At 37.8% G+C, this 18095-nt stretch overlaps 4 protein-coding genes across 6 annotated transcripts in view; 1 reads left to right on the top strand and 3 right to left on the bottom strand.

Moving 5' to 3' along the window:
• Positions 1-648, bottom strand: part of LOC307042461 (BCL2/adenovirus E1B 19 kDa protein-interacting protein 3-like) — a 3201-nt gene extending 2553 nt beyond the window's left edge. Inside the window, exon 1 of the mRNA XM_079686337.1 lies at positions 477-648. Within this exon, the coding sequence (XP_079542463.1) occupies positions 477-519 (43 nt within the window). The 5' untranslated portion in view covers positions 520-648. The remainder of the gene's footprint in view (positions 1-476) is intronic.
• LOC307042608 (uncharacterized protein) overlaps positions 1-7141 on the bottom strand; it is a 20072-nt gene extending 12931 nt beyond the window's left edge. Inside the window, exons 1-2 of one of the 2 annotated variants that reach the window (XM_079686586.1) lie at positions 6786-7141; positions 2811-2914 (exon numbers count right to left, since the gene is read on the bottom strand). The gene's annotated coding sequence lies outside the window, so the exon portion shown is untranslated. Of the gene's footprint in view, positions 1-2810; positions 2915-5720; positions 5947-6785 lie in introns of those variants that run through there. The other variant, XM_079686585.1, reaches the window with a different exon arrangement.
• Positions 6056-18095, top strand: smndc1 (survival motor neuron domain containing 1). 2 transcript variants are annotated; one of them, XM_079686584.1, is made up of 6 exons: positions 6056-6196; positions 14577-14696; positions 15181-15323; positions 15607-15762; positions 16916-17069; positions 17479-18095. In XM_079686584.1, the coding sequence occupies exons 2-6, from the start codon at positions 14577-14579 to the stop codon at positions 17614-17616; spliced, it is 711 nt and encodes a 236-aa protein (XP_079542710.1). In that variant the 5' UTR covers positions 6056-6196; the 3' UTR covers positions 17617-18095. The 2 variants fall into 2 exon arrangements, with proteins under 2 accessions (XP_079542710.1, XP_079542709.1); XM_079686583.1 differs by lacking the exon at positions 6056-6196 and adding an exon at positions 14081-14239.
• LOC307045278 (alpha-2A adrenergic receptor-like) lies at positions 11310-13544 on the bottom strand. Its single transcript, XM_079690823.1, has 2 exons — positions 13069-13544; positions 11310-12842 (listed from the first exon to the last, which is right to left on the bottom strand). Exon 2 carries the CDS (start codon positions 12696-12698, stop codon positions 11508-11510), a length of 1191 nt encoding a protein of 396 aa, XP_079546949.1. The 5' UTR covers positions 12699-12842; positions 13069-13544; the 3' UTR covers positions 11310-11507.

Below are 18095 nucleotides of genomic sequence, written 5' to 3'. Positions count from 1 at the left end.
ATTGTAATTGTGTCGTATTTCTATTTGTATCTATAGTATTTTATGCTTTCTTTATTAATATTTAGCCATTTTTGGCCCTTTACTCTGCTGTCACAAAGTAAATGTCCCCTTTGTCGGGTGAATAAAGGTTTTCTGATTCTATATAGGCTGGGCCTGGGACTAACACACAGGCTAGGGCTAAATTAGAAAAATAAACAGAGGCACCCTATAATCTGCCTTGAGGTCATTTTGATGGTACAACAATACAGTTAAACCTTATTTACTGACTATGCCGCTGGGTTTATAATCTGTGTAGGGCTCTCCACGTCTCGAAAAAACATAGGTAGCGTTGAGCTTTAACATAGCAAGTTTTCCAGATACATCGAGTGTTTACCTCCGGGCTAAGTATAGTAATATAACGCTGTGATTCCCTACTTTCAGCTAGCGCTAGCATAACCACTGGTTAGCTACAATATGTTTCGTCGGTTATTCGTTACCTTGCAAACTGTCGTCCGATGAAATCTCCTTTTGCTGCGACATTTTACTGGTGTGATCTTGAAGGTCCAGCCGTTAGTTTTAAATGCATACGTGTAATCGAAATGATGGCGAAATGCCTAAGCAAGCAGCTGGAGCACCAACCACCACAATAACAATGACGCAATATTGTGTTTATCTGAAATGTGATTGGCTCGCAGAGCACGCAGAAAGAGAGTGTGCCACCCTGAAGAGCGCGCATGCCCGGACAAGCTCTCTGAACAACCTCAATAACATGATTAGCAAGTTTCATAAGCTGTTTTATAACATTATGTTTACAGACCAAAGAGAACGTGTCAGCTTATTTCACATGTTGGTTGAACCTTAGTTGTTAGCAGTTACACACACCTGTCTGTAGATGGCAGTCATTGCTCATTACTCCCAGTCTCTCTCAGTTACTCCATACTAAATACCTTGTTATAAAGGCCACACAAATCTAACTATTAAACTGCATAAGTTGCAAACATTTGACCTTTAATTACAAAAATATATATATTTGCTGTAGTCAATATACTACATTACACATATACTTTCTGTTGCATTGTCTTATGCTCCTGTCCTGTGTGCCAACCACAATGAACACTTGCAGGTTTAGAGAGTGTTTGCAACCTGCCCTGAGGAGCATATAATTAACCGAGGAAAACCTATTACTAAGTGTCTAAGGGCTTATTTTAATTAACTATTCCCCAAGTGACTTACAAGACTGACTATTGACAAGGTAAAACACAATATTGTCGCTGAGTTCTTAGAGAGGCATCTCCAAATTTGAGACTGGCAAATTTAATTATGTTTGCTCCCGTGGAGATTAGCATGACTGATTATTTTTGCAAAATCTAATTATTTCTGCAAATGAGGGGGCTTATTATTCCTGGTTGTGTTCTCCTTCCTGGCAGATCATAGTTTACATGGAATTTAATAGATTATTTAAAACAGACATAATTTTCTTGGGTAATCACAAAAAAAGTTAATTCTGCAGTTTTCCTCAAAACACAGGCAAGCACAAACAGGCAATATTAATTAAATTCACTTTGGTGCTGCATCATGATTTTGTTTCACAATTCACTGTTTTCATTTTCTGTAATCTGTTAGTTCACGGTTATTACTGGAATTGGTAAGTATGCCTGATTTTTCTAATTTCATCTAATTTGGTTCAGGACCATGCTCACAAGATATTGAGCACAAACAGAACATATCATTTTAACAGTATTGAGAGAGAAGTTAATGAGGAATTGTGCATAGACAGCTTAAAAAAAAGACATCAACCAAAAATAAAATAATTCTGTCACAGCAATGGTGAAAAGCATGCCTTGTGTCATACTGCACACATGCAATTTCACTTGCAAGCCACACAGATAGATCACCCAGACTATGGATATGAACAGAAAAGGGCATTGTAAGGATGAGTAATAAGTGCCATCACATGGTGTATGAAACTCCAATTACTTGGGGTCTGCCAAAATAGTAGTTACATCTCAAATTGCCAATAAGAAATCATATGTTTTTCTACATTCTTAAAACAAAGCCTATATCATTCTGATAGCCAAGCTTCTTTTGTCTATTATATTGAGAACTGTTCAGTGTTGTACACACAATTTGAGAAAACGTAACTGATGTTAATTCAATTCATGTACCTTGTGCTCAATTACAACTTTTATGGAAACAAAAATAAATCACCATATCACAAGTAATATTATTATATTACAGTGAGCTGTTTCATATAGCTTTAGTTAAAATCTATATTCATAGTAGGCCTACTGGTATTAAATAAATAAACAAAGTGGCCGCATTTGGGGGATAACATGAGCAATGAGCACTTGCCACTTCAACAAGGTCTGTAGAGTTTAAGAAGAATAAACTCAAAGCAGCTCAAACATGGAAACAGCGTCCATTCAAGTCAAGAAGTTGACATAACATGCAATATTTATGGTCACAACAAATACAATACAGCCCAAAGGGTCAAGAAATAAGTCCAATCGTTTTGGCCATTAAATTGAACCAAAAATGTAAACTTGGATGTATGACATCAATCACAAGAGATAATCTACCATTATAAGAGGTATGTCTCAGCTGCCTATAGCAAAGAACACACCACCATCCTCTCACTTTTTAATCATCCACATATTGTGAAAAACATGTAAGCAATATTGCCATTGTCAGGACCAAGAGGTTAACAATTGTGGTACGTTTCACAAAAAACAAACAATGCCCAAACCTTTCTGCCCAAAGAATGTCATTAAGTTTGTATTGAGTAGCCTACATATTTACCAGGCCAAGTAATAGGTTTATTTGAGACTTACCCACAAGGTGTACGGTTTATTACCGTCAAACAGAGCAACCACATTTTCACTTTCCCCAGAAAGTCCCTCCAACACCTGATGCAAACTGTGTGTTGGACCGTGAGCTGTATAAGAACAATGGGTTGCAAAAAGAGTATGATAAGGTTAAGGTTAGTTTGTTTAGAGCACATTTCAGACACAAAGAGAATTCAAGGTACAATAACACATAATAATAATAATAAAAAATCATAAGAACAAAAAGACAATTCATAAAAGAGGTACTAATAAATTAAAATAAATTATATACATAGATACATTATAGATACGTTTTATAAATGTTAGTTAATTGTAAATCAATCAAGTAAGCAGTGCTTTTGCGACCATCATCAAGCATTGATACAGCAAACGTTACACTTCTTCTTCTTCTTCTCTTTTTTAATGGCGGGTCGCAAACAGCTTTTGGTTGCATACCGCCACCTACTGTACACGAGTGTGTATCATCATGTCAGTCCTCTAATAAACCAGCATATCACAAAGAAAACCATAAAATAAAAATAAAATAAAATAAATAAAACAAAACAAAAAAAAAAAAACAAATCATCCATGGTCTACTGTTAAATTCTTTTCCCTATCCCAGTTTCCCTCAAAAAGGTGAACAGTGCTTTTCTGATAGCTCTTACTCCTTCTCCTTCTGTTCCCAGAATACCCGCTACATTCCACTCCCTCTTTGCCTCTAAAACTGTATCCCTTAATTTCCCTCTTTCAACTCTATAGGTGACACAATGTAATAAAATATGTTCCACATTTTCCCTAACTCCACAGTTCCCACACTTGTCACTGTCACTTTTCCCCATGACATACAGCGTACCATTTAATGCAGTGTGATTTAGTCTGAGCCTAGCTATCATTACTTCCTCCCTTCTGTTTCTTTCTTTATAAATATTAATTGTAATTGTCTTTTGCACTTGATGGTATTCTTTGCCTTTCTGGTCTTTCTCCCACCTTTTCTGCCAGATCTCCATCCCTTTCTTCTTAATAACTGCTTTTCCTTCTCCTTTTCCAAGTTGAACTGGTAATGTGATTTCCTTTTGTAGTGCACTTTTTGCTAATCTATCAGCACACTCGTTCCCTTTCACCCCCTCATGCGCAGGCACCCAGCAGAACTGCAGATCTATGCCGCTTCTGTGAAGTCTTAACAGGCTGTGATTGATTTCTATGAGTATGTCTTCTCTGGCAGTTGTTGTTGACTGTATGCTTTGTAAACTGGATAATGAATCTGTGCATATCACCACCCTGTCTGGTCTGACCTCTTCCACCCACTGTAATCCTATTACTACTGCCAGCATTTCTGCTGTATACACTGAAAGTTGGTCTGATGCTCTTTTTGATATTGACACTTTAAATTCTGGGATATATATACCAATTCCGACACACTCTTCTTTGTTTTTAGAACCATCTGTATATATTTTGAGGTAATTGTGATAATTATTCCTGAGGTACAAACTTGTTTTGAGTCCTACTTCATTTATTTGCCACTCTCTTTTCTTTTCTACTATACTCACATCTATATTTACTATTGGAAAGAGCCATGGGGGTACACTACTGAATGGATTTGATGGTGAAAACTCTAACTCATGCATGCCGTATGTCCTTATTTTTTCTTTATTTGTCCATCCAAACCCACGCCCCTGAAATTTAGAATATTCCCAGCACTCCTGTAGTATTTTGTTTGTGATATTTCCTTCCCCACTTCCTTTTAACCTGACCCAATAAGCAAGAGCAATTTTCTCTCTTCTTAGCTCCAATGGAGTCTCTCCTGCTTCAACTAATATTGCATTAGTAGGGGTTGACTTAATGGCACCTATACACAACCGTAACGCTTTATATTGTAACCTATCAATTTTTAGTAATGACGTTTTTGCTGCTGCTGCATATATTAAACACCCATAATCCAGTGTTGTCCTCATAATTGCCCGATAGATGTCGATTAATGCCTGTTTGTCTGCCCCCCAGTCACATCCAGCCACTGCTCTTAATAGGTTCAACACTTTTTTGGATTTTGTTTCCAAATGTTTAATATGAGTTTTCCATGTATATTTACTATCTAACCATAGCCCCAGATATTTAAATTCATTGACCTCACTCATCGGCTTTCCATATAATGTAAGCTTCTCAGTCTCCATCTTGCGTTTATTCGTAAATTTCATAAAGCAAGATTTGCTTGCTGACAGCTTGAAACCCCAGTTGTATGACCACGTCTCCACTTTCTTTATAGCTTTCCCTATTTTTTCAAACACATATGGAACATTTCTTCCCCGTATCCATATGGCCCCGTCATCTGCATATAGTGCAGATTTTATGCATCCATCCAAATTACTAAAAATGTCATTTATCATAACATTAAATAATATCGGGCTGATTGAACTCCCTTGAGGAATACCATTTTCTATACTGCACTCTTTTGAAACCTCTGCCCCTACTTTAACTCTGAATGTTCTGTCTGATAAAAAAGCCATGATCCAGTTATACATTCTCCCTCCAACACCCATTCTACTCAATTTGATGAGCAACCCATCCCTCCACATAGAATCATAAGCCTTTTCAATATCAAAATATACAATTGCCATAACCTCTTTCATTTTCACTGTCTTTTCCACCTCATTGCTTACTCTAATCAAAGCATCTATTGTGGATCTTCCTTTACGAAAACCACTCTGAAAATGACTTATTAACCCTCTCTGTTCTAAGACGTGTGATAGTCTATGCACTATCATCTTCTCCATCCATTTACATAAGTGTGATGTTAATGCTATGGGTCTGTAATTATTGGGATTAGCAGGATCCTTCCCTAACGTTACACTTGAGTCACAAGCTAGCTTAAGTGTGTTTTGGATGATAAAGTAAGTCAATATTTTGTCGGAAAACAATTACCTCTGTTTTAAAAGGATTTCCAGATGCTTTAACAACTCGTGTATCCAAGTGGAGCACTTTTAAACAGAATAAAGAAGCTTTTTAAACAATCCCTATCTATATAAAAGTTGCACGTTTAAGCAAAAACACATTAGCTAAATCTTGTTCCACTTCCATGAGCACAGCACATATCTTTATTAATGTTGTTTACACGTATTTGATGTTTTCAAACCCTGTACTTCTTTAACTGCGTTGTACTCGAGTAGTACGGTAGTAGGTAACAAATCGAGTAAGAAGATTAGATTTATTCCCCTCTTTTTTTATATCGAAGAAGAAGTAGTGTCACTTCCGGTTGCCATGACTTTAAAATGTACTAGCTAGCGACCTTTAGCAGTCAATGCTAGTAGCCACGCGAAGCTAGAAATTTAATATTTTTGTTTTAATGGAATGGATATAACTTCTCTTTGAGGAACCCGAACATATGCTCAAAAATACATGTAAGTGGTTCTTAACCAATCACATTTTTTCAACTTGCTTAAACACATGTTATCACTTTGTTGCTATTAATTAATCAATCAATCCAAACGTCACAAGTGTTAAATTAATAACTAGCTAATGTCAGCTGACGTTAGGTGAGTTAGCTTCGACAGAGGCACATAGGGGCTAGCAACAGCCAGAAGTGCTGAGATCTTTGTACATAGGAAAAGTAAAAGTACAGGAGTGTAGGAATACTCTGTTAAAAGTAAAAGTCCTGCTTTCAAAATGTTACTCAAGTGAAGTACAAAAGTATATATTATCGGTTTTGATTATTATTATTGATTCATTAAAGTGTTTATCAAAGCTGGTTAAGGTGCAGCTAGTTATAATTATATTGTATTCTGCAGGGTAGCTTGAAGTAAAAGTACATGATTTACCTCTGAAGTGTAATGGGGTATAAGTTAAAGTGCAAGTAGCAAACATTTGAAATACTTAAGTAAAGAACAGTACTTCAGTAAATGTACTTGGTTACTTTGCACCACTGCCAACATCTTAATACTTAAACTAACTGACTTTACACAATCAATACATTTTAAAATTATGATTTACCTTTTCAGAATGGATCTTCACTGAACTTTCTGAGCACTTAAGGAAACCTGTCAACAAATCACCTGGAAAATAACAAATAACCCCACAAGGCTCCATCTGCTGCCCAGTAGAAGTAATTACCACAACACAGTCCTCTCGATCCATAGATCAAAGCCATCACTGAAGTATGGCAGTGTATTAGTAATCATATTAGAAGGTATACTTTACTTTTTACACAGACTGAGACCACTTCTATTCATAATTGCCGTTTCATGACAGGCTACTGTGCCAAAACAAGGCCTTTTTATACAATCTACTCCAAAACTTAGACTTTTATTATAAATAACAATTAAATACTGGAGCACAGATAAAGTGTTCCCAGCTGTGCTAAAGGTGAAACATTACCAACATATTTTTGAATAAAATGTAAAAATAAATGCAAAGTCAAGGAGCATTTAACTCTTGCCAAGTTTGCCTTGTACATTTTTGATGAATTAAAAAAATGTAGACACGTAATTAAATCGTTTTGGCTTTGGATTTTCATTAGCAAGTATTCATGTCACGTTTTAATGTCTGATTCCTCAATCAGTTTAATCAGCATGTTTGCTTTGTTGCCTGAGATCCAGCTAAAAGTAACCTGATAGAAGTAAAACTGTCAATGTTGACACCCTCGTGGTATATGACATATATGAAAAGGAAAACAGGGATATAGAGAAGTCCCAGATGATAGTGTGGGACAGCTTGCTCTTTAACTATGTGAAGGTGTGTGTTACCTGACAGCACATCGAGGGATAATTTTATACACATAATAACCCCTAGCTGGTGAGATGAAGCACAATCATAGTAAGCTTTCTCAGTTGTGTTTACTTTGTGTGTGTCCTGACATCATCCAGGAGCATGTGGGTGGGGCGGGGGTGTTGTGCAGAAGCTTGAGCCTGAGAAGGAGAGTAGGCCAGACTGGAAATGGTTACGATCGATAGCAGAGAAAGGACAAGATGTCTGAGGAAGAATTATGGTGTCCGGAGCAGGAGATTTGCCAGAGCTTAATTTAGTATCAGCGAGGATTCACTGCAGGGCAAAGAACGCATTGCTGTAGAGACGGTGCTTCCAGTTTCACAGAGTGGAGATTATCTCTACTTCTGATGGTAATGAGCATGGAAAATCAATGTTTTAAAACTCATTATAGTTTTTATTAAAAATGTAAATGGACCGTGATAGATTAACTCAAGAAAAATGAGTAAGACCCTTATTTTGTGACTATTCACATAACAGTTTAGCCCTTACCCTTTTCCCCTCTCTTTCTCTCTCTGTCACACACGCATAGTATACCCTAGGCATTTAGGGTAGGTAAAGAAGTTTAAAATATTCTGTAAAACAGCTTTTGTAAAAAATAAAATGTCAGAGATTATTTTTCAAATGTTGGAAAAAGGAGGAGGTCAGATATGATTAAATGAAAGCATGAATGAGTAAATGTATTTGCTGTCCCAAAGAATGGACTTCCAACTGATGGTATATTTAGTCAATTCCACATTATCCATGCGCTTTAGGTCCCCTAACTCCCAGTAGGTCCTCAGTCCCCTGGGGGCTTCTTGAGCCCCTTCCAGGCGAGCATGTTTTGCTTTTTAGATGAGCTAAGAAAATATAATAACCTACTAGTTGACCTTTTATAATCCTAAATAATAATAACAATAATCCCTTTCTCAAGGACTAGAGCTAGAAAATGACCTCTAATGGAATCTTGTAGGCTGAAAATGGCCCAGCAAATAATTCGGAAAAATACCGTCATAGCACGAAAAAAAAAAAAAAGTTTTCTTACTGAAGGTTGGTCATATTCTGCATATTTAGACTGCTAGAAATGTTGCAATATTATCCAGTAAAATCATTGGGGATAGAAAACGACTTTTTATTCAGTAAAATGTGGTTTGCAGATGCAATAGTGAGCAGAGGGAGTATGGAAAGTAACAGAGATTGCACGAGGCAAATTAAACAGGAGCTTCCTGCTGCTCCCATCACTCACAATGTTATTTGATTATCTCACATCCTTATCAATTCAAGAGGGGGGGAAGCATTGCATGCCCCAGTGTGCCTGATGCATTGTGCTCAATTCATAATGAATTACCCAACATTCAATTAAAAACACTCTATTCATCACTAGCTATGATTTTAAACTTGTTACTAAGGTCTCTGTCTGTGTAAGCCTGCCTTGGCAATCTCATTGTCTGCAATGTGTTTTCTCTTTGGTCTTTAATTGCCTTTTTAAGTTCACCTGAGATGCGTGACTTGCTGCTTTAAAGAGCTCTTATTGAGCTATAGGTGAGAGAAATAAGAAGGAAATGGAGAAGTCTGACTGAGGCGCTGTGTTGTGGGAACGCCTGCCAGAGAGAGAGCTTATAAAGCATAGTTTTATTAGCTTAGTGTCACAATCATAAATCGTGATGTTCTGAAGTGGCCTTGAGAGGGGGGAATAAATCATTGTCTTGGCAGATGGTGTGTGTGTGTGTGTGTGTGTGTGTGTGTGTGTGTGTGTGTGTGTGTGTGTGTGTGTGTGTGTGTGTGTGTGTGTGTGTGTGTGTGTGTGTGTGTGTGTGTGTGTGTGTGTGTGTGTGTGTGTGTGTGTGTGTGTGTGTGTGTGTGTGTGTGTGTGTGTGTGTGTGTGTGTGTGTGTGTGTGTGTGTGTGTGTGTGTGTGTGTGTGTGTGTGTGTGTGGAGAATAACAATAATAAATCAACTGCTTACATTTTGTAACGAGCCATAATTCATAGGGAGCTGCAGTTAACTAGCCTAAAGTTCACAGAAAATTTGGAAAACCTTTAGTAACGTGATTTATTCAATATGTCATGAATGTTTCTGTGGTTTGGATTTGACAAACTAATTATAAATGATGGCCAAGTCAACTCTTTAGGATTGTATTCATTATTATTTTTAGGAATGTAATGTCATTAGTGTTTTGGTATTTAATCTCTGTTGCTTAGAGAGTGCTTTACAAATGTAATGTATGCATCGTGCCGCTCAAGGAGGCCGACTCCATTATAGTTGTCATTTTAATAAAAGAATGCATTCAGATAGTAATGAGTGCACTTTAATCTTTCAGGACATATTCATGTGTCAAGGAGAAATATCTGAAGGATTTTTGTCTGGCTGATGTTTTATGGTACTAAATGTTACATCATGTTGATTGATAAGCTTTAGTATAAAGCGAGAAAGTTTGTTTATTTGCAGTCCTCGTAAGTGCTGCAATGGCAGGGCTTTTCCTGTACAGTTTTACACATATTGATACCATCTGTCAGAATCCTAACAAAGTGCTGCGAGGATTTTACAACCACCCGGGAATAGATTTATCCTGCATGGATTCTCATTGCCACAAAGCCACAAATACCACTGCTTTCTAATATTTCTCGTGTCAAATTGTTCGTGGGAACTCTATTAGCAATATTTGTTGAATCTATGGTTTACCATTTGTGGTGAGAAAGGATGTTGTATTTTAAGACTCTGAGACATGTTTCGAATCCAAACATGTGTACCACAGGAAACTCAAAACACCAGAGTCCGGAAAGTCATGGGAATCACTCAATGTGAGCAGTCCAGCGTGTAAACGTGTGGTACAGTAAGTTGAAGGAATGGATAGTGCGTTGACTTTTTCCAGGTTCACAGACTGATAATGGTCTAAATGTCTATTTGTTAAAGTAAAGTGGATATAAAGATCTGCTGTTAACAGTGTATTAAAAAAGGAGAAGAGACCGCATGTTGAACAAGCAGAACACCACGTTGATAAGCTTGTGTGGATATTAGCCTTGCAGTGTAATTTGCAGCAGCCACTCATATTTCTATCGCTGCACGCTTTGTGTTTGACTCCAGGGGAAGATTTAATAATATCCTGATATGAAGGGCTATAATTCAAGACAGACTCCATTCAATATTGTCGCGCCACCCGTACCTCCGAGGCGTAATTTATTTTCATATAATTGTCATGTTCATGTGCTTGTTAGGAGTGAAGGAGATGGTTAGTCAGATAGGAATACTATATGTTATGGTACAATATGCTTTTATTTGCCTTTGCTAAAGTTTTTACTATTATGCAAAGATGATACTGCAGCATTTTTCAATTGTGCACTTTCCTGTATGCTTTTTGTTTCATTATGATGGTAATTCACAGAGAGGAAAACGGTCCAAAAAGCATGCATAGCTTCTCAACATTTTTCCGGCAGAGTAATTGCTGATTAAGTTATCCGTCATAATGAAATTATTGTCCATGCTTGTTTACAAACTAGTGCCATTATAGTGGATGTTTTTTCGTAGCTTATTACACCATTGTTTCCCTATCACCATTTTTCTTGTTCTGAATCTTTCTCTTTTCTAACTCACACTGTCAGTCCGTCTTTAAAGCATTAAGAGTTTAAAGCGTTAAGACCCAAAACATGAAAAATATCTAAAGGTTGACTGAATACTGTTACAAATGCATGTAGAAAATGTATCATCCATGTTGTCACAATGTAAACTCAAAAGTTGTCATATTATAATACTAGCTGTGATACACTTCACATAAGATATTTGGCATGATTTTAATATTACAGATATTTACTGATGTGGTAATACACAACATGTTAAAACACAATGGCAAAACATGCTTCTTTTCACATTTTTCGTATATTCCATAAATATCTGTGTAAAATGTACACTTATCTGAGCTTAGGTACAGATGACCAAACATGCTGTATTTTAAAATGCATACATAAAAAATCCTATTTATAAACGTACTCTGTTCCTTTTACACAGGATCTTTTTAAAAGACCTCCTAAAGTCATTATTGAATATGGTGTAAATAACAGGGTTTAGTGAGCTGTTACAGTAACCGAACCAGAAGAACATTTTGAACAGTGTCTCTGGGACACAGCAGGCATCACACACAGCTGTGAGCGAGTACGTGAAGAAAAAGGGGAACCAGCAAAGAACAAACACTCCCATGACAACAGCCAGAACAAATGTGAAGCGCCTCTCTCTGTACTGCCTCCCTTTCCACTTGCTCGGACCCACGCAGGGCTGCGCCTCTGGCTTCAGAGAGGTTTCCCCCGGCTTCACCTGAGCCCCTTTGGCTGTTCTCACACAACTCCCCTTCTTCCGGTAACATAGGACAGTGTCATTCCCATCAGACGAGGATGGTTCCTCCTCCAGATCTAGCCCGTTGATCTCTGCTCCGTCCCCCTCTTCCTCCTCCCTCTCTTCTCCCTCTTTTCTCTCCAAACCACACTTTGCGTCTTCTGTGTTTCCGAATCCTCTCTGCCTTTCACCTGGCGGGGTTCTGGTTCTTTTCTTGGCAATCAGGTATATTCTAACATACACCATGATCATGATGACACATGGTGCAAAGAAAGAGGCAGTGCTGGAGAATATGATGTACCATTTCTCCTCATTAATTTTACATTCGGGACGATCTTCTTTCCCCTCGTCCTTCTTCATTGTGATAAGTGGAGGGAAGGATATAATAGCCGCCAGTACCCAAACTACGATGACTGTGCATTTAATCCTGCGCGGCGTCCTTCTCAGGTTGTACTCGATGGCCTGAGAGACAGACCAGTATCTGTCCAGGCTGATGGCACACAGGTGAACGATGGACGAGGTGCAGAAGAGCACGTCCAAAGCCAGGTGGATTTCACACCATACTTTCCCAAAGTGCCAGTAACCCATCAGTTCATTGGCTAAAGAAAAAGGCATCACTGAGGTGGCAACCAGAATGTCCGCACATGCCAGAGAGACTAAAAACAAGTTCTGAGGCGCTCTCAGGGCTCGGCTGGTGATCACAGCAATCACCACCATGACATTGCCAAACACAGTTAGCAGGATGAGGATACCCACTAGGATGGTTAAAGGCACAGAGGTCTGCACAGTATAAGGGTGCCTGCCAGTCTCATTTCCACTGGTTAAGTTAAGACAACCCATAGCTGGGGTGTCGGCGATATTGTCCCAACAGTGGAAGCTGTGCTTGCCAGTAGTATGTTGATATTATCCATTCAACAATACAGCCTCAGAGAATTCAGTCTTTTCATTTTTCTTCACTTGGAGATTTTCTTTTCCTCTTTTTCACTGAGAAAAAAAGACACCAACCAACAGAGAAAAATTATGAGAATGTCTCTTTGTATTACAAAACACCAATAAACCAACAATGAAAGGAATAAAGATAACTGATGTATTCCCAGTTTCCCACATAAGATGATGATGATTTTTAAAATAGATCTAACCTTTTAAAAAGAAAATCTTTACCCAGCAACATTTTTAGCATAGCAAAGTACAAATCATAATACAGACTTACATTCCAGAGAGTGCCGGCTCAGGGAGATCCTGTCATCTGCTGTGGGTAAAGTGGAGAGTTCTTCTTTTTATATGGGCTTGATCTGACGCTGAGCATCTGTGATGCCGGCTCCACTTCAGTGAGATCGGGAATGGGCGGAGTTCATCTGCTAGTGGAGATTTAAAAGCAATTTGTTGTTGCTCCCAGACCCTGAAACCATTCGCTGATTATGGCATTAATAATATATTTGATTTATAGAAGTAATATCTGTAGTTTATTCAATTACAATAGATTAAGATAACACTCTTTATGGTTTATCTGTTCTACTTTATTAACAAATTGTTGAGGTATATCCTGAGAGAAAAATAACTGGAAATAAAATCTGAATCAGTAGAGAGATCGCAGCCTTTAACTAAAGAGATCACTCACTAGAGCAGTACATTTACAGTAATAAAAAAGGTAGCTTGACACATTTTGTTTTTCCAAGGACATAGTGAATACATCACCTAGTATCGAGTATTTGATACACAAATATAATGTGTTTTCCTGTCTTGTGCTGTGCAACATAATGCTTCAATATGACATTTATTGGGAATTTTAATTATTTTTGTGTGCCTGATTTTGGATACACTGATGTCATCATTTTTGATTGTGGTAGCTTACAATTACTGTGACATTATGCCTTAAAATAATAACAACTATTCTTTTAAAAGTGTTTTTATCTCTGGAGCATTCTAATGATCTGCACAGTTTTACCATATATTATCTTGATTAACAGTTCAATAAGTAACTTAAATCTTGATGTACAAAAACAGTTTTTTCATACCACAGGCAGACACAACACAAAGCATTATTCATTGGATGGCTATAGTCGCAGTACAAACAGTCATGTCCCACACTTGTAAGTTAATTATAGCTACATGGCTTCCAGTATGGGAAAATTATCAGCAGACTGAAGATACTACTGAGCACTGAGCATTGCCGCTAGGGGGGCTAACGAGCCATCGCTTGGTATTTATTCTGATATCTCTTGTTATCGCGAGAAATTCGTTTGCCGACTTCCGGTTAGCTATTTGTGTACGGGAGGAAGAAACGAATTGCTGTTGTTCTTTTCAGCAGTCGATTTAGGAAATCTTCAACTTGAAATTTGAATGCTTGCCGTATTTATAATTTGAAGAACATATATACTGAGGTAAGATTACACCGTGACCCATGCTTTTTGTGATTGCGCCTCAGCCACTCGTTGCTAGCATTAGCCGTTGTCCGTCAAATTGACGTCGACGAAAGAAGGCCGAGGGGTATTGCTAACAGTTTTAGCGTCAAGCTAATGTATTCATCTTGTTTGTCATTTAACGCTAGATGTGGATGTGTCCACGGTTCACTCAGATGCATTCAAACACGATACGAAAATTGAGTCTGATTATAGTAACGTTCATGTGTGGTGGCTCGATATTAAAAGTTGTTTACGATTAGCTTTTGGGATATGCTAACGTTAGCCAAACACGCTATTTCTTTTTGTATACGAACAGATGTCGGAAGACTTGGTGAAACAGTTGAACAGCTACAAAGCCCAGCTACAGCAAGTAGAAGTTGCCTTATCTACCGATGAAGAAAATGAAGACCTCCTTAAACTCCAGAAAGACTTGCAGGTTTGTGTGACTATAATGTAGTAAAGTATATTGAATTACACTTAAGAGTATTTATAATAGCTGGATTCGAAATAAAAGGTTAAACACTTTATAATGGAAACATTGAATACCAAATGATAACATTGAAGTACTTCACTGTGAAAGCTAGCTATCTGAATGTGTATGATTTTAAACATTGTATAGATTTTGCAGCTAAAATAATTATCCTAATCACACAGAATAATCTTATCCGTAGGGTCTCTTTTGTTGTCATACATTTGCAGGTTTGTCATGTGAAATATATACTTTCATGTTAAAGAGAAGCATCTTAATTTACAAGCAAATATTATTTAAATGCTTAATTACAGTTAGTGTTAGTATTGCCATGGTCTTAAGATTTTCATACTCGTACATCCAAATCATAAAAGTATGATGTTGGAGCTCCCCACGCGGCTTGATTTAAGGAAAAGCCAAAACACAGAAATAACCTACCTTTTTCCTGCAGGAAGTCATCGATCTGACAACAGACCTTCTTACCTCACAACCCGCTGAGAGTGCTTCAACTACTAATAGCTCAGTGACAGCACCAGTGAAGCAGCGCTGGAAAGTGGGGGACAACTGCCTGGCTGTGTGGAATCAGGACGGACAGTGAGTATCACCAGCCTCGTTTCATAAAAAAGCAATTCCCGTACACTTTTCTATTTCACTTTTATTAAAAAGTAATGTTTTGAAATTCAACCAGTCTCTATAAATATAGGTGTAGCAAAAGTCAACTGTAAATACTTCTTATTATACAAATTGCTCAAATAATTACATCTTGTAACGATTAACTTGTCATTAAGTATAATTCATGAGTAAACGATTGCTTTATTTTGAAGAGCTTGAGTATTTGGCTCATACTCACCTGCTTACAGACGTGATTCTTTGGCAGGACTTATGAGGCTGAGATTGAGGAGATAGACCGGGAGAATGGCACCGCAGCCGTGACCTTCGCCGGGTACGGGAACGCTGAAGTGATTCCTCTGCAGAACCTCAAGCCATCCGAGGACGGGAAACGAAATGCCGACGATGGGAAGCCTAAATCAAAGTATGAACTGAAAACACATCTCACTTACTTTATATGCAAACATATAAACCTTTGCTTACTTCCAGCCTATTCATATTTTAAGGGAATGCTTGGCATTGACATTACACTGTGCAAGTTACATATATTTTGTCTAAATATGTTACCGTAGTTAATACAATTGTGAGCATCCACCTTTACTCTGAATACAAATCTAGAACTTCATCACTATTGAGTAGAGTAGTTTTCAGGAAACACTACTGTGGTGTCATTAGGGGCTTTCACACCGGAGTACTTTTCCCAGGAATAGTTCCTATAGTTCCTGGGATTTTGGCCATCACATCAAAAAGATCTGGAACTAGAACTTTTTCGTGAACCTTTTCATCCCTTTTTTAGGGACTTTCCTGGGGAGAAAAAGGTTCCAATTTCCGATTGGCTGGGCGAATTGCAAACCACGCCCTGTAAAACTCGGAAAAGTTTTTATTTCCGCTGAAGCCGCCATTTTATTGGCTTGCATTATTAGCATTAGCCCAGCGCATCAACGGAGAGAGACTAACTTATGGCAACACAAAAGAAAACATGGGAGTGATGAGGAGGTGTCGGCGCTTCTGGCGATTTACTCTGAAGGCTTCAACTCCGGGGACTTCGGGTGGCAGTATACGCTGTGAAGTTGTTTGCGGCCTGCCAGTAAATCCAAAGCAGCAGCAGCAGAAGAAGAAGTGACGTCAGCGGCTCCCTCAAGCACTTATTCCAGTTTGAACATTTATTACGATTTACTAGATAGTTCCGGGGGAAAGTTCCGTGAACTATTCCTGGGAAAAGTACTTGGTGTGAAAGCGCCTCTTGTATTGCCTTTCAATGACACGGGTACATTTGAAGGAGGTCGCTTATCATTTCAATGTTATTGCACAGATGATTGTATGTTTTTCTTTATATAGACATAAAAACAAACTCTTCCAAGACCTGGCTTCGTCTTGTTTCTTCAAATACAAGATGAATGCATGATACCTCTAGTATGTACGGTTTAACAAATATTTGTAATGGATTTAGCAGAGTTTCAGTTGATATTAAATAGTTCAGTATAAACCATGGTTTCATTAAGGCTGTTTTTTGTATTGCATTTGTTCATCATGGACTCAATGTTAAATGTTTCTCTTCTCCTTGTTTGTCTTTCTAGGAAAGAACAGATAGCCGATCAGAGAGAGTATAAGAAGAAAAAAGCCCAGAAAAAGGTTCTGAGGATGAAGGAATTGGAGACAGAGAGGGAGGAACAAAAGTCAAAGTGGCAGAATTTCAACAACAAAGCCTACTCAAAGAACAAGAAAGGACAGGTTCGTTATTTTCTTTGTCAGATATCTTTATTTGAGTGCTGGGAAATCCATGGTGCACTGATAAAACACAGTGGGTGAGGTTGTAGTGTACCAGTCTCCTATCTTTTGCTTTCTAGCAAGACATTAAGAACTTTAGTTCAAACAATCAAAGAAGAGTAAAAGTGTACATTCATAAAGTTTCATAGATTTCTTTAAATAAATATGTAAAATATAATGAATACAACATTTTGTCCATCACTCTGCATTGCATACTGCACCGTTGTACAGTACTGGAGGGCTAGAATCTTGAAACACATGTTAACACTGTCCATGAATTGCTGTGGGAGGATTGTAAATGTATATAGTAATAATGGACACTAAGCCATTCATATATTTAATAATTAACATTGTCCATTTTTGTTTTTTCTAGGTCAAGCGAAGCATATTTGCATCTCCAGAAAGCGTCTCTGGAAAGGTGGGAGTTGGAACATGTGGTATTGCAGACAAGCCAATGACACAGTACAGTGACACAGCAAAATATAATGTTAGACATCTAATGCCACAATGACCTGATATATTCTGTATATACTGATCCACTGTATACTTCCTGTATCAGTGCTTTCCATTGTGTTTATACATGAGTCTCATTTCCAAAGTAAAGAAAGCTTTGAAAGGAATTGCTTGCACACCACGTTTGAAATATTGATGTAGTTTTCTTATATATTACAAAGTACAACAGAAAAATCCCAGATTTTCACAGCACTGGAACAAAGTCCCCTGTTGTGTAAGAACAGGAAGTGGTGTTTTAGATCAACCTTGTAGTTTGTTGTTTGTGTTCAGGTTCCACTGAGGCCAAATACCTGCTAAAACGAGAATAAATATACACCTGCAGATTTGTTTTGTTGTACATTTGAAGCTGTATTTTGAACACTGACCCATTGTGGGGTGGGGGTGTACACTTCAATAATGATGTGGATTTGACATCTCTGAATTTACGTTTTTAATTTCTCTGTATATAACAGTCCAATAAACATTGTTTTGTTTTCA

This window comes from Notothenia rossii (genome assembly GCF_949606895.1).
Source record: "Notothenia rossii genome assembly, chromosome: 6".
NCBI lineage: Eukaryota > Metazoa > Chordata > Actinopteri > Perciformes > Nototheniidae > Notothenia > Notothenia rossii.
Note: the sequence above shows the minus strand (reverse complement) of the source record. Positions and strands in the feature narration are given on the sequence as shown.